Raw genomic sequence first — 26,550 nt, 5'->3', positions numbered from 1 at the left:
ACTAGAGCTGGGAAGAACAGCTTTATTCTTTCTGCCTGACAGTGTCACAACAGTGCTAGTGTAAAAATTTTAACTGCTGTCCACCAGGCAGGAGCTGTTGTCAGCCCTGATCCCAGAGGATTATGACTTAAGTCCATGATTTGAGTGTTATTCATGACATATGTAGCTTTAAAGTACAGATGTTGGCACTGCCTGTTAACTCGGTATTTCCTTCTCTTTTACACCTGTCTGTTCGTCTCCATGGTGTCAAGTCATGGGGTTTAGGAGAGGAAACAGAACAACACCCTGTTTGGCAATCAGAACAGTTGCAATGAATGTACTCAGCTTTCACAAACTTGCAACTTAATGAAGCAAATAATTTAAAGCCTGATAAAGAGTAATTTCAAAATGTGTACACATATGCAAATGCAATACTCTAAAGAAGTAATTCACAAAAGTAAATAATTTTGCACTGTCATTCATGTTGAGATGCAAGACAAAAGATAAAGCTGATCTATTTGTTTGATACATTGCAATGGAAATGTATCCCAGCACTGCTGTGAAAACAGGACCATCAGTACATGTGCTGGTCAGCAAAGCGCTATCTGGAAATCAGTGATAAAGTTTATTGCCTTGATGAGCAAGTCTTCTGCCACCTGGGATTCAGATAAAAAATCATATCCCTCTATATTAAATACGACCTGTCAGACTAAGAACAGAACAATGAATATGGACTCTTTTCTACCCCACTGTCTGATATAGAACCTTTTCAGTGTTCCTATCTCTTCAGTGTTCAGCTGAATTTGCTAGTTTTCAGTCTTTAAACCAGTGAAAGTCATGTTGATACACCATGTATTTCTTTTTTTCTGGTTTGCTTCTGCTTCTACTGTTTGTTTGTTTGTTTTATTTTACTTCTGCTTCTTTTTGTTGGCCTTACAGATGCTGTTATTTAGAGGTATGCCAGAGGAAAAATATCTCCCAAGAAAAAAATATCAAAGATGATGTGAAGCAATTACTGCTTTCCTTCTGCATCACCCAGTGTTACTAGAATTCATCTGAAATTGTGATTACTATCAGGTAGGCACTTTCAGGGAAGAATAATCCCCATTCTGGAGAACTTGCAACCTAAGCCTAGGCAGATATGTAGACGATGCCCTGTTGAAGGGTCAGTATTTAATGTCCCAGGAATGATTAATCTTTAGGATTGCTGCTTGCAGGTAACCTGTTAATATTCATGTGTCAAGTATAAGCTGTCCAGATTTAGGATTGGCGTTAAAACTCGTTTCAAAACATACAGCAGCACGTGTTAGGATTCTGGTTTCAGAGGCACTCAGAAATGAGAAGTGAGCATTAGACTGAGAGGGAGGCTTTATTTCTGTGGCAGTGCTTTTATGTAGAATAATGCTGTATGAATCTTCTGTGGAACTAGTGTTGGATGTGCCAAGCCTTATGCAAGCGGGGGGGGGGGGGAATTTGTTTTGGCAGCCTTTTGACCTTTGGCTTTCTTACTTTTATGATGTTTACACATTTTAGCCTGGTGTAGCTATTTCTAAGTAGCTGTGGGAAGTGTTAACTGAAACCTCACATACATGTATGGAACTACTAAATACTGAGAGGTGCCTCAGAGGGTGAATTATCTCCTATCAAAATTAATTATATCTTTTGGCTAAACCTGCTTCTTGGACTTTATGTATTTTTGTGAGAATAGCCACTGACAGGGACTGAGTGCAGGTTTTTACAAACAATGTGAATCATTGTAATTCAGTGCTGTGGGCTTATCTCCAGCAACCTCAATACCTGGCAGGGAAGGGAATGTCTATGATAAGAGTAAATTGTCAGGTTTGACTTTATGATTCTTGGCCTTCAGCTGTAAGCTGAGAAAAGCAACTGCCACTTATTTTCTACAAATAGAAGCTCAAAGTAACACAGAGCACAAGCAGGCTGATAGTACTGTCCCATTCGTGACTGGCTGGCCATGAGGAGCAGCAGCAACACCTTTCTGCTGAAGAAATGGCAGCTGCGGAGCTGGGACACAGAAGCCATTCTTGTTGGGAAATGCCAGGTGTGATGCAGCTTGACAGGGTGTGCCAGGGGCTGACAAGGAAACTGCTCTTCAAGTGGGCACCCTGCAGGATGTCTAGTTCCCTTCTTCATCTTAAGTTGTGTGCAGACAGGAGCACAGCCTTGTGGTATCTTCCCGTTTGACTCAACATATTTCCCCCATTCTATATAGCTGTCCACATTCATCTGTGTATCTGTTGAGCAGTTTAACCTGTTGCAGGTACTTTGTGTCAAGATGGGAAGGTTGAGCTTGAGAAGGAGGTGGCCTGACATGGTACAGATCTGTTGGTCATTTGATGCAAACAAGTTGGCACTAGTAATTTTGTCTGTAAGTTAGTCTCAGCACTAATCTTCACATGACTTCTTTTGCCTCGATGAACATGATTTAGTGGATTAACAGCTGTTCTTACTTCACACTGTCACGGTGCCATATTTCAAAAGCCCAGTAAAGTTTTCAGGGGAAACATTTTAAAGCCTGGCTCAGCAATGGGCTGCAGTTGGGTGAACAGACACAAGAGGTGGCAGCCCTGCTTTCTGCTTGTACTCAACTGAAAGGCTCCTTTCTTCATGCATCCTGGTGAATTACACCCTGAGTTCAGTTTAGGACTCTTAATACTTTGACTTATTTTTCTTTCTTAGTAGTTCATGTATTTTAACGCGGTGGGAGTCCACACTTCGGGCTGATGTTTGCGATAGCAAGCTGGAATAGCAGCTGGGTTCCAGATGCAAGGACATTTAGGGGAAAAAAAAAGACGCGAGCCCACAGGCACGGTTGCTGTGTTGCTGACACGTGTCAGCTCTCGGTGCGGGGCGGTAACGGGAGGTCAGGTACCTCCATGGGAGCGGCACGGCGCAGAGTGGCCCTGCCGGGCCCTGCCCTTTGCCCGCTGGCCGGGCGGGCGGCACCTGCCGCCGCCGGGCTCCGCCCCGCCGCTCCCGCTGACAGGACCCGCCGCTTATATCGCGCACGGGGCGGTGGCTCCCTCCTCCCCCGCTCTGCTGCTCGGCGGCCGGCGCAACAGGCAGGCAAGTGCGGGTGCGGCCGCTACGGGGCTGCAGCTCGGGGCCGGCGAGCGGGACGAAGACGGCTGCGGCCATCGGCCGCGGGACGGAGGGCGCTGGGCCGTGCCCGCGGGCAGGCTGCCGGCCTCGGCTCTGCACCGTCAGCAGCGGCCGGGGCAGCTCCCCGGCTGCGGGGCTCCTGCGAGCCCTTTGCGGCGGGTCGCGGGTGAACGGAGTCCTGTCACTGTTCCAGCTCTTCGGGCGCTGCTCCGTGCGGGACCTCACCGAGCGTATAGAGCCTGATTCAGCGAAAGGCAGCGCCCGCCGGGGCTGCGCTCGCGCCCCTCGGTATGTCCGACGCGGGCGCAGCCGCAGCGGCAGGAAGCCCTGGGCGCGCTACGCGCGGTGAGCTCGGGGGCTGCTGGCGGCTGCGGGCGCTGCATGAAGCGCTTGCGGGGCTTAGGAGCGGGCAGAAAGCTGCTGCCTGCCCCTAGCGCGCTGGGGCTGCCCAGTGTTTGTGCAGGGTGGACTCTTGAAACTCATCTGCGGCCGGCTGTTCAGGGAGGAGTTGTAGTGATCTTTATTCTTGTTAGTAGGACTTTGGTAACTTTGTTCTAACTCCCTGCAATAGATTGTTCATAAACTGGCTCAGTGGTCAATCTTGGGAGCTGAGCATACGATAGATACACGAAATATTGCGCTTCAGTTAAATGTTTGTTCAGGCATAGAACTTGGGCCTCTCGAGGTTATTTGCTGGATATGAATCTACAGACCTGGCAAGAGAATGGCCTGTAACACTTGGTGTCCTGTGTGTGTCCCTTGGATCTGAGGACGTTCTGTAGGTAACACTGCAGAATAAACTGTGACAAAGTGCCTTCCGTGTTAGGTCAGCTAGCTAGTGGACATAGTGAGTCCATGTGAGAAGAGATGGAATTTTGATGCTTGTAATGAATCACTTCTTTTGCGATTTGTCAGTATCGTATTTCTGACTTGTCCCTGTCTTTATTATATAGATGTTGATTTTTATTTACTCGTGGCTGTTAATACACATAGAGCTATATCCAAAGATAATCTTTACACTTTGAGCTTTTTTATGGGCTGGATGAGGAACACTTACCCTGTTCTGTTGAATCTGCTGTTTTCTTTGATTGGAATTGGATAAAGTACACAAAAATACTGAATTGTGGTGTGGTATCTAACAAGCTTGTTTTCAGCAAGGTTATTCTTTAAAGAAAAACTTAAAAGAAGCTGGTAAACAATTTTTTCTGTGATGATTGTAGAAATGTCGTTATTTTTAAGAACAGCTTAATGAAGGTAATTCCTATGGTTTTTTTCTCAGTCCCTCGAAGGAATATAAGCTGCTAACACTGGAAAGCAGTGTTTTCTATTTTTTTTAACTGAAAAGTCACTATTTTTATGTTTGTGCCACCTTAACTCACTCAATGGCATTCAAACACTAAATAATACTAAGCTCTCCTTGTCAGTCTTCACTGGTTCTTTTTTAAGTGCACTTTCTTCAGTATTAAACAGGCTTATTGTAAAAGCACACAAACAAATAGCCTTGGAGGAAAAGGGATTTATGAACAGAGATGTGACAGTTGCTGACTACCTGCAAGCTAAGTCTGATTTTTAAAGAAACCAAAAAAAAGTTGTTTTTAAAGATGGGAGAGGGGAAAAAGCTTTGATGTGCTGCCTGCCCTGGTAGAGATGGCATTTTTTTGTTTTTAAGTGGTGTGAGTTGTGCTGCAGTAGCATTACACAAGCTGCTGATGCTGTAATAAACCACTGTGACTTGAAAGCATTTGTAAACCAAACAGACCTAGTTTTAAATGGCAGAATTCAGGCGATGCAGAGCCCTCACTGAGGCAGAGGAGTGTATTGTAGGCTTTACCTTTCTAGGCAGTGCTCTAAGACTTGTGTACGGATCTCCATTAGGTATCTGATTTAATGCTATATGAGGCTAATATCAACTGTCACATTTATTGTCCATAATTTAAAGGATGATGAATGTGTGCTCTGTGTTAAATTGTCTTGTACAAGCTTAGAATTTCAGCTCAGTAGGCTAACTGCATGTTTTCCCCTTTACCTTAATTTTTGTTCAAAGTGGAGGGTTGATGTGTTGCTGACTAACTTGATCATACAGCTGCTGTCTAGTTTAGGAGATTAATATGAAGGATTTTGCTGGTTTTTTTTAAGATGGATGTCTACAAATGACACTTCAGTTTGTTTTTGTATACTCTGAAACAACTTAGAAGCAATGTAATACTGTATTCTGATCAATTGGCCTGCTGTTAATTAAGGTATATCTTGTGTGTGCTTATAAGCATGCTTTCTTACTTGCTTACTCTGACCAAAATATGTTTGGTCAGAGAGGATAATTATTCCTTAGTTTCCATTACAAAAATGGAGTCTTGTTCTCTTGGTCTGGTTGTGCTGTGTGTTGGGAGCCAGCGGGCTCTGAGCCTGTTTAATTAAACCAGAAGCAAAAATCTGCATTCATGAGCTTCCAGAAACAGGATGTTCTTCTTAAAACTGCCTCACAAATGGAAGTTGCAAAACTTGCTCTTCACAATTCATCTCTCTCTGACTTGGAGAAAGCAGGATGTACATCTGTCAGACAGCTCTTATTCCTAGCGTAGAACAACTTCATCCCTTGCTTGAGCCATCTTTCCACCTCTTTAATAACTGCCTGCTCTAGATAGCTGATAAAGAGGCTTCCAAAGGGAAACTAACTTATTCTAGAGCTGGAAGGTTTCTTTTGAATGAGGAGGGGTTGAGCAGATTATGTTCATCTCCAGAAGTTCCTGTAAAACAAAATGATTAAAATTGTTTTTACAATGGACACCTGAGATTTGCCCTTTCTATCCCAAATTAATTGTACCATAGGGATTTATAATGGGACTTCATAAAGAATTTGGGGTACACAGAGCCGAGACATGTTCAGATAGCACGTGAAGGTTCAGAATGAATTGCATCAGCATGGCTGCATTTAGCACAGTGGAGAATTTTTGAAGCTGACTTTGGAAGATTTTCTTTAAAATATTTGAGGTTTCTAGCTTAGTTTTCAAACTCAGTCTGTGAGGAACAGAAGTGAGTTCTCGTTTCAGGTGAAAGCTGGAATTCTTGCCTGATGACTCAAGGAATTAAACAAAAGGGAGCAGATATAGAACACAGGAAAGTCTTGACATAAGTTGCTTTTCAGGTTACAGTGCTTACTCATTCTTTATTGACAATAAGGAACTGTATGAAAATGACTATACCTGTTTTATCATTGAAAAGCTAAAAATTGATAGTGTGTGCGAACAATGGATTTAGATCAGGAAAAGTTCTTGTTCACTCTACCAGAGGGAGGGAAACGTGGGTTAATCTTGACTGTCTTCAAAACAACACAATTGCATATCCAGTGTTACAATTGTCAGGATAAATTATGCTTTTAGGGTTCTGGCTCTCACTTTTCAGGTGAGAGGCTGCTGCTGTAGCAGTACGCGTTTCTGACCTTTTTTTTTCAGCTGCTTTACTGATGTAAAAGCTAAGAGGTCATCATGGATAGAGAACTAAGTATTTTGGGTATACTCAAGGATCCCAGATTTAGGAAGGTGTAAACTCTTATTTCATTGAACTTTGTTTTCTTATCAAGCTTAAGGCTCACTACTTCTCTTGCAAGAATAGACTAATAGATGTGCCCTTGCTTAAAGCACCACAAAACTTGGCTCACACCCCTGAGAGGTCTGTCTGATGTATGCATATGCTGGTACACCCTAACATTAAAGTAGGAATGTAATGGTATGTTTGCCTGATGCCTTGCAGCTAGTGGAACAGCACTCAGTACTTCCACATAACTACTTTGTTTGCTGTTTTGATGATCTACAACACCTAGCAAAATGTGCTTCCTTTTTGTGGCACTCACATCTTCAGGATTGTAATATTACAGCTGGAGTTATGGCACATGCGTTGCCTCTGATGCAGGATCAGATACACCTTCCTGCCACAATAACCAGAAAATGTGCTTATTCTTTGTTAGAATTTATTTGCTTTTATGAAATTTCCGTTTCCTTCCAGAGGCAATGATTGACCTTTTTTCTTTTTTTTTTCTCCCCCAAATTGATTACAATCCATTTCCAAGTAAGTGGTTTGGCTGCAACAAAGGTTGAACATAATAATTTTTGCCCTGAAGACTAATCTAGGCATATAAATAAATTCCATCTTCTGGTGTCTTTCCTTATCTTGTAGCTTCCTGCTTACTGGGAGATGTCAGCAGTTGGAATGGCGTCCTCCTGTTCCTGTCTCCGTCCTAGTGTATGGCTGCTGAAACGAGGAATCCAGAAGGCAAGCTCCTTTGGCTTACATATGGCAGCCAGGTGTGCTGCCAAGGATTACTACGAAGTACTTGTGTTGGGTGGAGGTGCTGGTGGAATCGCCATGACTGCTCGGATGAAGAGGAAAGTAGGGGCAGAAAATGTGGCTGTTGTTGAGCCAAGTAAGGTGAGTCTTCCTCTGCTGTCATGCATTGGAAAGATAAGTATATTACATATGTGACCAGATTGGTCTGATTCTCATACTTCTCTAAATGCGACATGTTTTTAACTATGGAGAGAAAGCCAACTGGTCAGCTTTAAAAAGGATTCATGTTAAATCTGTTGCTCCATGTTAGAAGTGCATGTATCCTTTCAGCTTTGTAATGTAAAACTCTTGGTCATTCTTCAACTTCCTTTGTTAAGTATAATGCAATGTGAAGAGTGCATTGTTTACTATTTGGAGTAATGTGCCTTCACCTTGAAGTCCCATTAAACAGTTCTTACATGTGCATTTGAACATCTCTTTCAGACTCATTACTATCAGCCACTGTGGACCCTGGTTGGTGGTGGTGCAAAGCAGCTAGAAACTTCTGCGCGTCCAACAGGAAGTGTAATGCCAGCAGGTGTTGAGTGGATCCAATCTCAAGTCACAGCATTAGATCCAGATAAGAACTGTGTCTATGTGGAGAATGGCAGCAAGGTAAAATGTTAAAAAAGTTAGTCTCTCACCCTGTGTTATGAGTTGTCTGTCCACCTCCTGCAGATCCCCTTGGAACTGCCTTTCCCCAGCATCTAGGAGGCCAGGAAATTTCACTTTGTGTTATGAGAAGTACTTAATCCTAAAACTTGTTTCTAAAGAAAAAAAAAATGTGTTGTAGATAACTGCGTTTGAATCAATGTAAAATATCATCATTGTGAGTCTTTTCCCTGTCTATAGGTGAGCCGAACACAAAAGAGAGAATATTTTGCTCCAAACACTTGATTTTATGTATAACATAGGCTCTGTAACTCATAATGCAGTTAGCATTTTAACTATAAAAATAGCTACAGAGCTTAACAGTTATGTTACTAATGCTCTTTGTGTATCCTTCCCTTATGGCTCTGTAGTCATGTAACTTCAACTTGCTTTGAGGTACTTTTGTTTCTTTGTCTAAGATGTGTTTTGGGGTTTTGTTGTTTGTTTTTTTCTTTCTGCTAGATATCTTACAAGTACCTGATAATTGCCCTTGGGATTAGTCTGCATTACGAAAAGGTATTTGTTTTATAGTCATGTTTTTCCTAGTTTTAATGGCATCACATAGCTTATGATTCACTAAAGTAAATGGCTTTTCAGTACACTTTTTTTTACTGCAAGATAGTGAATGCTAACATGAATTAGAGAGCCAGGAGACAGCCTAATGACTGCTGCTTCCACAGATGTCTCTCTAATAACTTGACTTGCCCTTCCAAAGGTCTTTTAAGACAGCTTTGTTGCATCTCTAGCAATATCAGCAGACAGGACAGCAAGTTCAATCTAGAACTTAAAGGCAGCCTGCGATAATGAGTATGCTGACTGTAGTCCGAAGCATCTATAATGTCAACTGAAGTGAGTAAAATCTGTCCCACAGAATTAATTTGACTCACCTTCATCTTTCTTAAAGGATACATTTCAAAAGGAACTGGCTGAGTTATCATGCTTGTGATTAAAGAGGCCCTTGAGCCCTTCCTATCTGTTAGGTTTCCTGCACACTTTATGCAGAGGCACTCAGGAAAATGTTAATACCATTGCATAGCACAAGAATGACCATGGTCATTGATAGGAAGAGGAAAACACAAAAGCAAGATAATTGAGTGATTTAACTCTCATGGTTTTAACCTGACCTGGATATGATGTAGTACTGATAATGTATTTGAAAAGCTCCCAAGACATATGTAAAGCAAGAGCTAGTCTTAGTTAACTGGATGTGGTGACCTAGAATTTATCTGGTGATTAGGTCAGTGGAGTGAGGAGTTGCATTGCATTCAGTGATCCTCTCAGTCTTCACAGGTATCTCTTGAGTACAACCTGATAAAACGACATTCAGTATTCAGTAGTAGAAGTAATGATCATTAGTTCGTTGTGAATAAAATTCACAGTAACAGGTTTATGTGGCTTTAAAACGAAAGTGGTCAGTGTAGAAAGAGAGATGGTTTCTCTTCCTTGTCTTCACTGACAGCACACTTCCTGGGGTAGACTGTAACTTCCCAAACACACTGCAGTGCATGTAACATGACTCTGTCTCATAGAATTTCTGCAGTCCATTATTTTGAAATGGGGACGATGCCCTTTCTAACAAGCAGATGCTCCAGCATAGTAGGAGTAATAGGGAAATAACTAATGGAGACAGTTAAAACAAAATAACCGTAGGAAATACAGGTATCTGCAACTGAATACTGAAAAGTTTTGTTCAGCCGATAAATTTTCATAATCCCTCTTTTTTTTTACACATGATTTTTACTTACAGTGATTTGGCAGTGACTTTATATATTCTTACTCTGAATTTCATGCAGTAGTCTACAAAAACATGGGGCTGGGTTTGCACTGAACTCTTATGCCACAGGTGCTGCAGATCAGTATCATTTTAGTAAATGTTGCATCTACTGAATCATCTACTAAATTCTAATGGAAATACCTATTTGATTGATTCTTTTAAGAAATGCTAACTAGCAAGCATGTATGGGCTTTCTTTTTGCTAGAGGCTTCTTAAATAGCTGTTTCTTAAGCCTGTGTTTAATACTTGATGATGATGACAAAATTCTGCAATCCATAATTTCATTTTCTTAGATCAAAGGCTTGCCTGAAGGTTTTCATCACCCTAAAATAGGTTCCAATTATTCAGTGCATACAGTAGAGAAAACATGGAAAGCTGTACAAGATTTTAAGGAGGGAAATGCTATCTTCACTTTTCCAAACACTCCAGTGAAGTGTGCAGGGGCTCCTCAGAAGATCATGTATTTATCAGAGGCCTACTGGAGGAAAGTAAGTATTTTACTCTTTCGGCTATTGTTTGTTCCCACAGTTGGAATCCAGGCTTGTTCTAAGGGGTTCGTATTGTCTTTAAAACAAAGGAAAAACACACAAGGGCAATGTGACACAAGATTATTAAAGTGACTGAGTTGCTTTTTCTATTACTAAGGTATAATAAATGCAGGAAATTGAACCATACAGAAATATTTAGCATATATTAAATACTGGAGAAGCTTCTAGAATTCAGAATCCATAAGCAAAGAACTATTTGCCCTACTTCTGGTGAGCTACAGATACAGCTGTTGTCAGCCTCATTTATAACTTCAGTTGGTGCACTAAATGCTGGCTGGGATTAAGTAATTCTTAGTACTTTAATACCTGTTGTCATTTGTCCTTCTGCTAGTCTGAAAATGGCTTGGCTTGCTCCTCATAGTGCACTGTATCCGCATCAGGAGTCGTCTTAGCCACGCTGTCAGAGCAAGCTTAGTGTAGATAGAAGACAGCTTCAAGTACAAGTGTCAAGCTTCAGATGTGTTTAAGTTTCCTGAGCTATCTACTGGAAGAGTATCTGAATAATGCATAGAAGTGGAGATTTCAGAAAGCTCTGTAGTGCTAAGCAGCTACACACACTGACCCTGCATACAGCAGTTCCTCAATTGCAGCCACCTCCTCTCATGGCAATTTGGGGGGGAGAGGGGGGGTGTGTCTTCAGTACTTCACTCAGAAAAAGCAAAGATTATCTTGTCTAGCTTCTAACATGGTGTGAAACAGCTGTGCCTGAGAGTTTTAATGTTAATACTTCATTAATAATTGAACTGTATTACTAGTTTTATCAGCTCTTCAGTAGTGCAGCACAATTCTTTTGTCTCTGGTAGCTTATCTCAGTTTCTTAATAGAAAAGGCTAATTTGATCTCTCTGTGCAGACAGGAAAACGGTCCAAAGCAAACATAATGTTCAACACTTCACTTGGTGTCATTTTTGGTGTTAAGAAGTATGCTGATGCATTGCTTGAAATAATAAAGGAGAGGGATATCACTGTTAACTATAAGCGCAATCTCATAGAAGTTCGAGCAGACAAGCAGGAAGCTGTGTTTGAAAACCTGGACAAGCCCGGAGTGACTGAAGTTCATCAGGTCAGGAGCTTTCAGACCTCTAGTTTGGTCCTGTTTGTTTTCCTCATATACTGTAACATAACTGCCACACTATCCACTCATACTGTGTGCTTCATTGTATACTGCCATTCCCTCCTGAGAGTACCATCTATAACTTTAGTAGAGGATTAAAAAGTTTGAAACTGAGATGGAGAGAAGGAAAAAATACTTAATAAACCATGGCTGGATCCTGTCACCTTGTTTGTATAACTTGGTAATGTCTTAGAGGCATATAGAGGAAGGAAAGTGCTGTTTTAAATGGAGTTGCCTGATAAGGTTCATGTTAAAAAAAAAAGGTGCACTTCAACTTTGAGGACAAATTTTCATTCTATATACTAAAAATACCCAACCAATAAACACCCACAAACCAAACAACCCCCCCCCAAAAAAAAAAACAAAACCCAAACATTTCCACACTGTGCTTATTGTCTCATATAAACACAGGTACCATGTGCTCTGATAAACTAGCTGTTGAGTGCCTTTTCTTTCTCTCTAGTATGAAATGCTTCATGTCACACCCCCCATGGGGCCACCTGATGTACTCGTCAACAGTTGTGTCTCAGATGAAGTTGGCTGGGTGGATGTAGATAAGGAAACTCTACAACATAAAAAGTACCCTAATGTGTTTGGCATTGGAGACTGCACCAACCTTCCAACTTCCAAAACTGCTGCAGCCGTAGGTGAAGTTGCACATGTGTTTGTGTGTGTAATGAGAAGTATGGGAGTGACAATGAGATTTTTTTATTTGCTTACTCCTGAGGGCTTGACTTCAACTATTTTGAGCTTTGAAAGAGACCCGTGTCTCCTGGAGTAATGAACTAATGGCATTTTCTGTGTCTGCAGAATGGCATGAAATGAGCACACTGCTCTTGCATTCTGTCACCGCTCAGTAACAAAACTTTCTGCTCTATCTTAGCAGCTCATGCGTGTCAGCAAACCGATAAGTCACTATTGAAGAATCACATGTTCTGTACTTGTAGCCACAGGGTCCAATATAAAACACTTTTGGCATATAGTCTCACAACTAAAAAACTGGAAGGAAGGTTATCAGTATGTTCCTGGTGTAACTTGAAGAATGGTATAGTCAACTATTGCGGCAAATGAGTCTAGAATACCTCCCTTCTAGTACTCAAAATGAAACAAAACTCTGTGTGCCAGAATCTTAGTGCTGGGGAATATTGAGCAATTATGATTTCACGTAGGAGAATGGCCAAAGACTAAAACCATACAGCTAAAGTGTTATTAAGCTTTGGCAGGTTAGAAACAGTGAGGCTGAAGCATTATTCCAGTTTTTTGTTTTTTCTTACCTGGGACTGTGGACTTCCCAAACTGATTTGACATGCACATTCAATTCCAGCTGAATTGCCCAACAGAATGCCTGGCTGACAGTGTTTGCTTTAGTAATGGCAATAGTTGCTGCCTGAAACAAAGCTCTAATACACTTTCATATTCTTTTGTAGCTGCCCAGTCTGGAGTGCTTGACAGAACTATTTCCCTGGTAATGAAGAACCAGTTGCCAACTAAAAAGGTACCTACATATCTTGTGTTAGGGAAGTTGTCTTCAGTGTTTTCTCCATTCTCATGCAGGAAGTCTTGCAAGCAGCTAAGGGTGTGAACCAAAAGGCAGGAAGGGCAGGAAAGGGGTGCTGTATGTTATAACAGTAATTTAGTTGCACAATTCATATTCTTGATAATGCCATTAAAAGTACTCTTTACTAAATTCCCTGGATTCTCAGTTGAAAGAAATTTAAGCACTGATCAGTCTGGGTTCTTCACCAATGCAGGAGTCTTATTTAGAGTAAAACGTGACTACTACAATGCCTGCTCCAGGAAAACCCTTGCAGATGTGCTGTTTCTGTACAATGTTGAAACTGGCCTCCTCTGCACAGAATATGATCTCTTAAGGAGTTAAATTGAAGGTTTTGTGCTAATAGAAGATGTTAAGCCTATAACTACGTTCAAATTTGTCTTTGAGACTTGGGTTTCATTTTACCTGTGGCTTCTGAATTTAATACTCCTTGGGGTACTAACCTGAATGTCATTAGCCATAGTCCTGCCATCCTCTGGAAATTCTTGTAGCTAGATTCAAGGTCCTGTTTATACACTGCCTGTTAAAATCAGCACCACCTCTCATCCTGATCTACTGCTTGCCTGTTCATCTGGTTACAAAAACCAATTAATACAAAAAGCCCTGTTCTAGGTCAGTTCTGATTTTAGCAATGTTAAACAAATCTACATTTAAAATAACATGGCTTAGTGTTACGGTTATTAAACCACAATTGGCTTAGCAGCCTCTCAGACTTGCTGATATTAATGCTACACATACAGAAACCTCCTACCAATTTATTTTGAAACATGAATGTTAACCATCTGGATTGTAATACCGTGGCATTTAGACTTTGCTCAGGGTCATGAACAGGGGTGTTCTTCATTGCAGTATGATGGATATACTTCCTGCCCGCTAGTAACAGGCTACAACAAGGTCATTCTAGCAGAATTTGACTACAACGCTCAGCCATTGGAGACCTTTCCCCTCGACCAGAGTAAGGAGAGAGTAACCATGTACCATATGAAAGCTGATATGATGCCTTTTCTCTATTGGAATGCACTACTCAAGTAAGTATTTGAATCCTGAACAGGTAGAGCTGGTGTGATTATTCAAGTAAAGCCCAAGTACAGGTACCTGTTCTGGCTTAGGTCCTTGCTGGAAAAGAAGTGGATAATCATGACTAAGGCCTTATTTTCTGAGGATTTGGGGCACTTTACTAATAACAGGGGTTTGTTACCAGATGAGGGTTGAATTGCACAGATGGGCAAGTATAGGATCTTCTGGGAGTAAACCAGAAAACACTCCCTCCACACCCTACTTTGATAGTACATACATGAACTTGATAAAGAACTTTCTCCATTTCTAGGGGATATTGGGGAGGACCAGCTCCTATCAGGAAGCTTATGCATCTGGGCTTGAAGTGACTGCTGCCCGGTGAGTCCTTTTAGAAGGGCTGTTCTCACAGCGGATCAGTACACAGCTTCCCTAATGGGCCACCTAGTACTGGTTTGTGTTTTCTTAAATCAAGCTTTTGTCGTAAAGTCACTTCTTCCCTTACTAGGGATTAAGCCTTCATATTCTTTCACTGCTTTTCTAAATGAACCAAGGCCTTAAACTTCTTCTCTACATAGACAGGAGTGTGAAGTTGCCTCAAGCTACTGAACACTACTGAAATTGTCTAGAAACATCAGTAATTTTAAAGCTGTTGTGTATTTAAGATCTTTTCCAACTTTAAACTGAATTGTCGTCATTCAAGATCAATGTGTACACTGAATTTAACAGAATAATTCGATGCTAGTAAAATGGCCTGAAAACAGCCTATTGTGTTCTCATGTTTGAAAAGCAAGATCAACCCCAGTTTCTTCATCAAGATAATCCCTAACTAGATGGATCAGAAATCAATGCAGGTTAACAGAAGGGAAGAACTTATATTAAGTGTATATGGGTAAATATGTATGTACACACACTGTTTTACTGTCACAAGCTAATAACATGACTGGGAGAAGACTAAGTTCATTTGAGGCCCCATGAGACTGAAGCACAAATCAAGATGAGAGGCAAGGGGGAAGTGCTTTTTAATTATGACCATGTATAACTCGGTTTCAAGGGAAGATTGAACAAAGTCGAATTTAAGAGTTGAGAGTCTTCACAGAAGCTGGAACTTTAGTGGCAGGCAGGTAGGCAGCGCGGAGCAAACAGGAGTCATCTTCACTCACAAGAATCAGAAGCAGCTTATTTCTAACCAGAAAGATACACATGAACATGTTAAAGCTTTATGCTTCACAGACTTTAAAAGGATTGACTTTGAGTTGCAATTACAAGCATAAACATGTACCTGCATATTAAGTAATTCTTCAATCTTATTCTGGATCTGTCCATATACATCATTAAACAGCTCCTCCTTGGATTTTGTTCCATTCAAGTGCACTGAAAGTAAGAAAGTAAAAGAATAGAACTATAATCAGAAGCTGTAAGACCAACAGATCCTAAAGAGCATGCATTTGACTGGTGTCACAGGAATATCCTCCATCCACCTGCTTCAACTCTTCTCATGCATCTAACCAGCACATATATCCCAGTTTGAAAAGCACTCTCTTATAGCAAACTTTCTGAAGTGCTTTTGTCATTAAGACTTACCCACATCAACTCCAAGATCTTCCATTATCTTCCTGTGCTTTACATACATAGGCCAAACGTGGCCATCAAATAATCCAGGTGGATCTGGTACAGTGTAATTCCTTGAACTATAAATTAAGATATTATTACTCAAGAGTAGTAATTGCAGTTCAGGGAAATGAAAGATAGTTGATTCAGTTGCTCTACACACTAGCCTGAGCCTATTGCCTCCCATGTAGTTCCTGAGCTTATAAAAGGTTAAGCATTTAGCATAACCCACAAGCACAGAGATATCCACAAAAGCTGGAATTTGATGTGTGGGTCCAAAATGTTCTAGATGCAAAAAGGATTCTTAAGTAGTCTGATCTTAACATTGATCTCTTAAAGCAGAACTTGGGGTAAACAGCTGTCTGCTCAGTCCTCTGAAATATATGTTCAAGTTTAGTGTTTTGTTTGCATTAAGAACGGTGTATGTGTGCCACAAAACTGCCCAATAGAGAACCCCACTATAGTTTGAAATGTACAACAGCTCAGTAGGAAGGTTTTTGGGTTGTCTGAGGAAGGAAGCTACAGTCTAACACAGCAGCTACATCAGTGTTTATCCTTTCTCATCTAAAAGCTTCAGAGAAACAGTTTTGAGGAGAGTAAAATGCGATTGGGCTAGCAGGGGAGCCTAGAAAGAACAACTCACCTTCTTCTCCTTTTACACTCTTCATACGGAATGGAAAGGAAGTACCGATGGTGGAACAGATCAATCAGTGGCCTGAAAGACACACATTTGGTTACAGCTAAGCTGTTTGATTAGTAGCAAGAAATGGAAAACTACATCCATTTCCTGCACCTAGAGTTATCTTCAGACTTGTGACACCCGCACTCAGCAGTAATCAATACCAGTTGCTAACTCTTGGTTTAGAAAAGATCTTTTTATTCCCTTGGAGGTTTCCCTATCATGTAAAAGCAAAATACATGAAAGGCACATCTGATTACCTGTAGGTGTAAAGTAGGAAGCCTTCAACAATAAGAATATGTATTGTTTCATCTTCTCCCTCCGTATCTTCTAAGATCTGGGCATCCAATGTGTTGTTGATACCATGAGAACGTTCAAACTTGACTGGGTTTTTTATCCAAGCATTTATGGTACTCATCATAGCTTCCATGTCTAACGCACTAATCACTAAGACAAAACAGACAACGAAGTAATTAATATCATCTAGCAATAAGAGAGTACAAAACAGTGCACATAAAGCATCAAAAATACACAAACTTTTAAATTTGATAATGCTGTAGCAAAGCCTTACCATCATACTGTTTAAACCCATCTTCAACTTCTATTTCATCTTGGGGCTGAAACAATAATAAGAAAACAAACTCTTTGGTCAGGACAGCTACTGGAAAGCTTATTACTCATTTCAAAGTTAAGATTCAAGATCTGACCCCTGAAGCTACACAGAAATCTTAACCCTCCACCAGGTTTCTTTGCATGCAGATAAAAAGCAGTAGTAACGAGGCTAAGATAAAGCCGCCTGCTCCTCTATCTTCCCACCAACACTAGCACGCCACATAGCAAAGAAAATGTGAAGTCACCGGACACGGTACAGCACAGGCTTATCCCTCAGCCCAGCCAGCCAGGGCAGCAGAGGGCCGGGGAGCCGAGGGGAGCGCGGCAGGCGGGCAGGGAGCCAGGAGCCGAGGGCGGAAGCACGCGGGCTGGCGGCGGCCGCTCACCTTGAAGAAGTCGTCCTGGTGCACCACGCTGCAGTTGGGCAGGGCCTGCATCAGCCGCCGCGTCAGGGTGGTCTTCCCGCCGTTGGTGACCCTGCGGCGACAGCGCCCGGGCGTGGGAAGCGCGCCGGGCACGTGCGCGGGGCCGTTCCCCCTCACCCGCCGCGCTCGCGCCACTGCGGCACGAGGAGCACCGAAGCCGGGGGGGGGGGGGGGGGGAGAAGAGGGAGCCCAACGCCACAGCAAAGTCACCACCCGCCCCCGCCCGCCCCGCGGCTCCTACCCGCCGATGCCGATGATGATGTTCATGGCGCGACCGGCAGCCGCCCGACCCGACTCCTGCAGCACGGTCCTGAGGGGCGGGGTGGTGAGGAAGAGGGACTGGGGACCCGGTGTCTCCGGTACCGGCCGCCTACGTGCCTGCGCCGGGACCCGGGGAGAGGGGAGAAAGGGGCTGAAAAAGGAGAGGAAGGTAGAGAGGGGAGAGGCCAAACGTCAACTGCCGGGCAAGGCCATGGTCGGAGGAGGAGGGAGCAGCAGCACCAGAGCTGGTCCGCGCCGCGCCGTAGCGCTCCGCAAAGGGAGGCGGGTACCCGCTGCGTGTGGGTTCCCCTCGCGCTCTTGCGCGCCCATTGGGCGGCTGCCACCGCTCTGCAGCCAATGGAAAGCACAGAATGCTGACGCCTTACGGTTATTGGGCAGCGCGCCCTCACTCACACCCCACAGGGTTCCGGCGCTGCGGTTCGGCGGCGCTCATTGGCCTCCGTTTTGCGGGGGGGTGTCTGTTGCACCAATGGCAGGAGCGTCGCGCCCTGAGGGGCGGCTCCGGGGGTTGCAGCGCGGTGTGGGGGTGCCGCGCTGGGGCGCGCGCGCTCTCCTCAGGCTGCGCCGCCAACCGACCCGGAGCCGTTACAGCGGCTGCGGCATCGCTCTCGGTAGCGCGTGGACCCCTCGGGCGGTGCCAGAGCCCTTGTCCCGCCGAGGCGGTTGTTGGCCTTACCGAGCTGTTACCCCCCCCGTCCCAGAGGCCTCAGGCGGCTCTTGGCAGCCGCTCCAGCACCGGCTGACTTTTAAACCCATCTCCTCGGCCCCGAAACGGAGCCGTGGTGCTTGGCTGCCCTGAGTGCCACGGCAGGGCGGGGGGGAGAGGCCTCGGGGTCGGGCCGTCCGGCCACCGCCTGTCGGGTGGTGTGGCTGGGAGGAGGGAGGGCACGAGTGGATGGCGCGCGCCGCACCGGCTGCTCTGGGGCAGGGTGACCCCTGCAGCTCTGCGGAACAAACCGCGGCGGATGCGCAGCATCCCGCGGCCAAGGTCACTGGCTGTCCTTGGGCCATGAAGTGCGGTACTTGTAACAGGCATGAAGAAACTGGGCTGGGGAGCTCAGTGCGGGGGGTTTGTCTCCTGTAACCCCCTGGTCTCAGGGGCAGCTCTAGAGCACACACGTTTCCTTGGCGGGTGTGTTTGTCCCTCGGCTGCCCGAGCCTGGGCTACTACAAACCGCGGGACCGGCAGTTACTGCGCTTGAGGGTCGGTGCCTCTTGTTGTGAAAGCTTTTTCCCTTCTATGCAGAAGGAAAAGTCATGGTCACAGCCTGTTTTTATTGTTATTATTTGAGTTTATTCTTAGTAATGTTAAGCTCCATAATTTACAAACTGGTAACTCAGTTTGTTGACCCCACGGTGTTTACAGCAGCAGTGGGTGGTGTGTTGCCAAGCATTCGGCTTCTCTGCTTTTGGTGATTTTTGCTAGTTTTCTTCTGGTAAGGCTCCAGTTCATTTCTCTCGCAGTTATTTTTAACTTCCAAATGACACATAATTTGGTCTTTTGGCTTTTCTTCCTTTTTTTTTTTTTTGACGGGGAATGGGCAGTTAGTTAAAAATGCAGTTTTTCCTTCATTTTGTGACTACTCTCATTTCCACTTTGCAACAGAGGAGCTGCTCTGGTGGAGTTTTGTGTTTTGTTTGCATGGGTTTTTTTTATGTGTGTGTCTACTTGGCTTTTGAAAGGAGAAGTTTCAAATCTCTTCAGAGAATACCAACACTCCTGGACTAATGGAGGTCTCCACAGGTTCAACCCTATTCTCAGTTTTCCATGAAGTTTCACAAAGGCAGAAAGCCGATATATAATCATGTTACATAGTAGTGTTATTATGCAGTTTTAAGGAATGCATCTCACATTAAATCCGAATTCTGTACCTATTCTGGTAAAATTGTGATGCTCTTCCCAAGCAGTTAAATTCACTCTGCCACAGGAATTCAGCTGTTTGGCTCTAAGGTTCTTCCAAAATCTTGGTCATTTATTGTTTTTTACTCCTCACCTTTCACCAAGCAAGATGCATTGTTCAAGCTCGATGCTCAAACCAGATTTTTGATTTAAAAATACAAATTCCACTGTTTTTACCACACCTTGCCATTGAGATAAACACACAACTTTTCCAGGATTTTAGCATGAGGTAAATATCAAATAAGCAAAGTAGGGATAATGAACAAACTAGAAGCTCAGTGACTTCTGGAAAGGCAATGAGGCTGAAAAATGCTGTTCACATCACTGACAGAGCTGGAATGAAAATGACAACAGCTGAATTCAGAAATTCCTGTGATTAAACAACACCACTGGGGAAGGGTGATGGCAGCCTGTGCCTGATGTGATGATTGACATATGCTGACACACTCACTGGCAGCCTGGAGTCCAGGATTTGTCATGATCAGACCTTGAGTCTAAGGCCAGTTGTGAAGAACAGGTAAGTTTAGTAATGTTGTTTATCAAGACTACCACGCACCTCTCATATCTATGGAAAGGGAGAATTCTGTTTTGATTCAGGCAAACATTTTCACTCCTACAGAACTGATATGGTTAAAATACAGTAAAATTTTGAATACTTTTTAATACACAGCTATGGAATGTTATGCTCAGTAAAGTATACCTAAACATACAGCTCCCAGGCGCTTTAAGGCTGCAGACCCCAGAATGGCTGTGTATCCTGCCTATCTCATTCCACATCTGTGTCTCTGTGTGCTAGCCATTTCCCTGGCCCTTTGTTTCTCTCGCCTCAATGATACTGCTGCTATGGTGAAAAATAGAGAGAAAGAACAACAGGATATTGTCCAGTTCAACTCTGTGTGCCAACAGGGACAAAATGTTGTTTTCTCCTCGATTTGCGGATTCTGGTTGCCTTTTATGAGTCCTGAGCCAGCCCAAACACATTGAGATGTTTTTAAAATTCTTCCAGTTCATGTGGAAACCTTGAGTCTTGGAGGAGGAAGGTGGTGTCCTGTGCCCTGGCGCAGACATTCCCGTCCTGGAGGATGACACTGACTCATGCAGAGGAAAAGAACAGTTCTGTTGTAAAACACAACAGGAAGACATCCAGCGGTGCTGTGTGCCAGGAGGACACCTGCAGCGCTGCCGCAGGGGTGGAAACACGCCACAGGCTGCATGGATAGTGCTGGGAAAACTGCACGGCTGCACAGATCTGACGCCAAACCAGGGCGCTATTTTTGGTTTCCGTTCTGCTTTTCTGACACCTGTAGGTAAGCGTGAAGTGCACAGCAGACTTCTGCAGCATCTTGCAGAGCGAAGGATCTGGGATCACAGTGGGGCATTCTTGCTTAGCACTCAGGATTAATTATAACCCAGGGATATGAACTGTAGATGCGCTGAAGTTGCCAAGACACTCTGGAGGCGGCTGCATGCCAGTGCTTGAATGAGGAGGTACCACCCTGCCAGGACTCCTGGGAGCAGCAGCTAACACCCAGGTACACTCGGAGCCCCACAGAGGTGGGTGGCTAAATGCTGGGGGTACAGTGGGAGAACAGCAGGTGCTGAACTGGGCTTTTTTGGGTGGGGATGTTTCTGTATCTAATTTGATGCTCACCTCAGTCAGTCTGCTTTCAAAACAGGTTATTAGTGTATAGTGACGTACATCATGATTTTTAAGAAAATCTTAGCTTTGATACAGTCTCCTTAGCATGAAGTAAATGCCCAAAATCTGCAACTAATGTGAAGAGTGAGTGAAAGCTTTGGCTTCTTTATGTCCTCATGGTTCTGTGAGCCACTGTCCCTTTGCTGCACCCAAACAAGGCATCAATGGTGATAAAGGCCATTGTGAGAGGATGAAGTGAGGTGAGAAATCATAATTGAGCCAGATAATGATAAACCCTAACCCCTAACCCTAACCCTTATATTAAGACCACTGAGAACAGAGTAATTTATGACACATTCTGCTATAATGTATCATATAGGCCATCTAAAGCTAAGAGCAATCATAACAAATGCTTTGAAAGATAAATGGCAGAACTTTAAATAATCTGCTTGAACTGTGGGAAGTGATGAAGTGTAAGAAAACCACTAAGGTGAAAGAAATAGATCTGCTAATTACATAATTGTGGGCCTACATAAGAAATGTCTGTGAAGGGGGAAGCTTATGTTGTTTGGTTGTGAAGGCTTCAGTGTGGCCTCTGGAACATTGAATTGAGGAAGCTGTAACTTCTGTTAAGCCATAAGCTTTATAAAAACACCTCACACCTTCTTTATAAATTAACACATTACAGTGTTGTCTAAACGATCTGGGGCATGAAGAAGTTGTTACGATAGGCTACTCTAGAGCCCTGAGTTTGATTTGAAGGTATACAGTAGTACTCTTTAACCTCTACAAAGTTTTTTATTATGGCTTCAGGGTACTTAAAGTCAGCTTCCTGGTTGTGTTGCCATTCAAGAGTGCTGTGTCAATAGTTTTATATGTTCTGGGAAGCTCTAGGCTCTGATGAACAGTTTCTGTTGCTGGTGTACAAAGCTTGCTTTCCCCCCCCCCCCCCCCCCCCCCCCCCCCTTTTATGGGCTTTTTGGGGTTGTAAAATATCCTTTATTTTGAGCTTTTGTGTATCTATGAAGAGTAACTGTATTAGATGTAAGAACAAGACTTTCTTTTGCACTGGTTTGTAAATATTAAGCATTCAATCTATTGTGCTTCAAATCTCTGCTTAAAACCTGATCATAAATTGTTATACAAGACCTAACTTAATTCTAGCATTAGTTTTCCTGCTGTTCTGTAAAGAAACCAGACCTTACACTATTATCTGCCTGGGAGTATATGTGTGGAGTTCTTAGCCCTGATTTCTGACATGAACATAGTGATTTAAAATTTATGCTACTCTTCTGCCCAGGTATGTTTAAGATTTTTAGAGTTTTGTTTTAGTCTTCTGAAATGTGTATTGCTCAATAACTGTTACAAGACTTCAGTATATTTTAGTATAAATTTAACTAATACTTTCTTTGCAGGTATACTCATCAGATGCTTTATGTGATTTTTACCAGTGAATCTGCACAAGGAATTCCTTCCTAATCTTACTTAGGAACTGCATCTTGGTCCTTCTGCTCTAACTCCCAGAGCAATAATTGGGCTTAACAAGACCTTACTATCTACTGAAAATATAATGACCGAATTCCTGGTTTGTTTTAACTGGTGCAATGGTGAACAACCCCAGCCGGTAGGTAGATGCACATCCATTATCAGATTTGAAGTTATCTTTCAGTTATGTGGAAAACACTTTCATTGTCATGTTCTTTTAATTAGTTTGAGCTAAGTAATGTAAAAGAATAAACCAGACCATGTTTGGCTATGGGAGTGTTTGCAGTTCTTAGGCCCTGACTTTACAACATTAAAGAGAGTTTTTTGCTAAAATTCATTTAGCAGTTATAGAAGAGAATTTAACCCTCTTCTACTGCAGGAAGGCTGAAACTTCAGCCCAGTTACCATGAGGAGTCATTAGGGGTCAGTATTGGCTGTCTTTATTTAATTTTGGATGCTTGTTTCTGTCTGAAAGCTGCGCACGTTTGCAGAATAGAGACCTAAGGTACCTTCTTTCTTATAGAAGAGGCGCCAGAGACTTGACCGGAATATGATAGGAGAACCAATGAACTTTGTACACACTGCGCATGTTGGGGCAGGAGAGATGAGTAGTGACTATACATCAGTAAGTGTGCACCTCTTGGATAAGCAGAGATCTCCCCTCAGTAGCCTGTAGAGTAGGTAGCTAATAAACCTCTAGATTACTGTGAGAGAGAAACTGACCTTTACTTTTTTTTTTTCCTTAATAGAATAGCATCAGAACAGAACTGTCCTTTAGTTTGTAAATATAAGATACTGTGGAAAATACATACAGCAAGAAGTGTTAATTTCCCCAGTCTTTACATACCAGAATCTTTTGGATAAGGATTCTCTGAATGCACTTGATAGTGGGTCCAGATAACACATCACCTTGGAGTCAAAGCTCTGCCAGAATGATGTAAGAATAAGTGGATTTGGGATAATGAGACCCATCTTATGCACCGACTTAAACCAGTATTTAACAGTCCAGGATTTAGCTGTTTTTTCTCCTACCACCACTGGAACCCAGCACTGTAAACATATAGCTCACCTGCCTCTTCAAATCAATGCTTTTATTAGTTGCTCTGGTAACCATACTTTATAAGATGTGTATTATAATAGACTTTTTTTTTTTTCTAGGCTGTATCAATTCAGGACCACATGAAGTCTAAAGGTGGCTACACAAATGGCACTGCTGCAACTGTTGAGATATAGGAAACCCTGAGAAGGCCACAGTCTGCTCTGTCTTATGAGGACCCCCTGTACTGTGCTTTCAGATTCTCTAAAACCTCTTCATCATGGACTGGGCAGGGTTCTCAAATTTTAAATAGGCCAGTGCAAGCTTGGTGTTCTTTGCGCAGTAGCTTCTGAAGGAGTTACTGTAAGTTATCCTTAAAATGGTCTGTCTTGGTAGTGCTGTACTCACAACTGTATCTTGTCACTGTGCATGACTTCCTAGCTGTGTTCAAAAAAAACTTGCAAAGTTATAAGATGGGATTAGAAGTCAGTATGAATTGCCTGGGGATTTGTTCTGTGTCTTTTTCTCTCCTGAAGGAATGCCAAGGTTAGTTTAATTGAAAGGTATCACATACCTGCACTTCTTACATGGGTTAAACTGAATTGCTAAGTGGGATCCTGTAGCCTGTAATATAACTTCAGCATGGTTTTTAGGTGGCTAACAACCTAATGCATAAATCTACTAGCTGTACTTTGGTATTTTTTAATGTCTTTTTATGGGGAGCAAACTCTTAATATATGCAGTTAGCTGAGTTTCCAAAACCTGGTGAAATTCCTGCTTTGCTGTGATAGCACCTATGTAGCTAAAAATTGAGGTTTTGCAAACATGCCCACTCTCAACTGAGGCTTAGAAACACAGACATTTCTCTCAACTACTGGACTGTCTCCCTTCCATACATGCAGAAGTATGCCTGGCAGGTATTACTGCAACAGGGCTAATTAATAATAAATTTCCTGTTAATTTCAAGTGGTGCTACAACATGCTCACAACTGTTAGTTTTGCATGACTACTATTGAATTTTAAACTAAATATATCTAAGATCACTCTCTGTTATCTATCTGTAATGGTAACTACACAGGACTTTAACGGATTATCTCACTTGTCTTTCTGGCTCCTTGATTTTGAGATTCATATTTTTCAGATTAACTGATTATTTTTTTTCTTGCATATAGTTAAACAAAAAGTATGGATTAAGTGATTCAGTCTTGTGAAGAACAAATTGCAGGAGAGTATTCAATGGAAACAGTGTCTTGCAGAGTTCCAGCACTTCATAAATATTTGAATAAATAGCCATAAATATTTAGCTGTTCCCAACCTACAGTTTATTACCTGGCTCTTATTCACCTTTCTATTAAGTGACATGACCAAAAGCTGAAGAAGAGCTGTGTTTTTCTTTTACCCAATCACTAACAGCTGTTCTACAGCTCAAAATTGAGTGATTGCCAGGGCAGAAACTTAAGAAATCTGCTTGCTGTCATGGGATTAACTGAATACAAGTGTTTAAATTGCTGCCATATCAGTTATGGCATATAACTGATTGGTTATCATTCATGAGTAATGCTGCCATATCAGTTATGCTGGAAGTCAGCAGAACTCTCTCCTTGCTCTAGGCACAAGATCAGTTATGAATTTTTTTCCATCTAAAACCCCATATAGCTGGCAAACCTTTTAACTTGCATGATTCTGTCTGTGGCTTCTGACACTTCCTACATCTAGACTGCTGCCTTAGCTGAATTGGTAGGCTGCCTTTTCTGATTATATCAGGGTACCTAAAATAATTAAAGGTAGCTCTGAGTTTCTGTATGCATTCAAAAAACCCCAAAACCCTTCTCAAAGGGCCAGAGAGGGCTAGAGAATGTTACATTCTGTAAAAGTCAACAGTTAATCATAACATTCTGCAACCACATAAAATAAATCTAACATCCATGTTTTCCTAGATCCTTACTCTTGAATTGGAATGCATGCCAAATGTTAATATATTTTAAAATTAGCATGAGTTAGCTCTTTTAAAGTCTTTCATACTTCTGTCTTTTAACTTCAGATTTATTCCAAGAGCCTAGTTAAGATACAGAGTTTAAAACAGCTAAATGCTGTATACTGTTGAGGAAGCATAAAGTGGCCAAGTTATTTATAAAGAGTAGAGTCAAATTCAGCAGCTATTAAATTGAGTTCATGCATTCACTGGTCCATGCCTACCCAGAAAAAATAGTGGTAGGGCAACTGTCACAAAAATGGATGGGTTTTGTTAACACTGTAAGAAATCCCACTGAACAGGAGTTAGTAATTCCCAAAGACCCATTCAGTACATTTATGATCAGTGGTGTTTGCATAATCAGAAAGAAAGGCATTGGTTATCATATCAGTTCTGTCTAAAAATAAATCAACAGAATTTTGTTATTAAATCCTTATTTACAAAAAAATGCTAGCTCCTGTTATATAAACCAAGTAGCACTATCTGATATAAAACTCACCTGTTTTCATCAGATTCTATAGTATTATATAGGACCATATTAAAGTGTCACATCATTAAAAGGAAATGTTTTGCTACTGCATTAGCAGTGGCGTTACTTGTAAAATCTAACCAAACATAAAAATATGTCTTAGGACTTGGGAGGGTTCCTTTGTTGTATATTTAGAAACCTCCTCTAGCTGTCACCTGTTAAGTAATTCGGTATAAACCCATCTTGGTTATAACAAATATTGTTGGAACTATGCACTCACACTCTTTTTCATATTGTAGAAAGTCTTGGTGTTTCTCTCTGCACTGCAAAACTGTTGGTTAAGTGATGGATCAGCATGGCTTG

General features: G+C 42.4%; 3 protein-coding genes across 4 annotated transcripts; 2 read left to right on the top strand and 1 right to left on the bottom strand.

Annotated features, from left to right (window-relative positions):
- Window positions 1-183: 183 nt before the first annotated feature.
- On the top strand, window positions 184-14,840 carry SQOR (sulfide quinone oxidoreductase). 2 transcript variants are annotated; one of them, XM_005148714.3, is made up of 10 exons: window positions 184-1,056; window positions 7,273-7,524; window positions 7,867-8,037; window positions 8,536-8,589; window positions 10,141-10,335; window positions 11,248-11,457; window positions 11,972-12,155; window positions 12,936-13,003; window positions 13,913-14,091; window positions 14,391-14,840. In XM_005148714.3, the coding sequence occupies exons 2-10, from the start codon at window positions 7,291-7,293 to the stop codon at window positions 14,446-14,448; spliced, it is 1,353 nt and encodes a 450-aa protein (XP_005148771.2). In that variant the 5' UTR covers window positions 184-1,056; window positions 7,273-7,290; the 3' UTR covers window positions 14,449-14,840. The 2 variants fall into 2 exon arrangements, with proteins under 2 accessions (XP_005148771.2, XP_033921928.1); XM_034066037.1 differs by lacking the exon at window positions 184-1,056 and adding an exon at window positions 3,026-3,066.
- A 235-nt stretch (window positions 14,841-15,075) lies between these two features.
- LOC101872789 (nicotinamide riboside kinase 2-like) lies at window positions 15,076-17,957 on the bottom strand. The gene is made up of 8 exons (XM_034066038.1): window positions 17,646-17,957; window positions 17,366-17,456; window positions 16,939-16,984; window positions 16,628-16,814; window positions 16,332-16,403; window positions 15,662-15,768; window positions 15,360-15,451; window positions 15,076-15,262 (listed from the first exon to the last, which is right to left on the bottom strand). The coding sequence occupies exons 1-8, from the start codon at window positions 17,669-17,671 to the stop codon at window positions 15,257-15,259; spliced, it is 627 nt and encodes a 208-aa protein (XP_033921929.1). The 5' UTR covers window positions 17,672-17,957; the 3' UTR covers window positions 15,076-15,256.
- A 4,838-nt stretch (window positions 17,958-22,795) lies between these two features.
- On the top strand, window positions 22,796-23,943 carry LOC101872959 (CDC42 small effector protein 2-B-like). The gene is made up of 3 exons (XM_005148716.2): window positions 22,796-22,849; window positions 23,234-23,335; window positions 23,869-23,943. Exons 1-3 carry the CDS (start codon window positions 22,796-22,798, stop codon window positions 23,941-23,943), a joined length of 231 nt encoding a protein of 76 aa, XP_005148773.1.
- The last annotated feature ends 2,607 nt before the right edge of the window (window positions 23,944-26,550 follow it).

Source organism: Melopsittacus undulatus, chromosome 9 (genome assembly GCF_012275295.1).
Source record: "Melopsittacus undulatus isolate bMelUnd1 chromosome 9, bMelUnd1.mat.Z, whole genome shotgun sequence".
Classification (NCBI taxonomy): Eukaryota; Metazoa; Chordata; class Aves; order Psittaciformes; family Psittaculidae; genus Melopsittacus; species Melopsittacus undulatus.
Note: the sequence above shows the minus strand (reverse complement) of the source record. Positions and strands in the feature narration are given on the sequence as shown.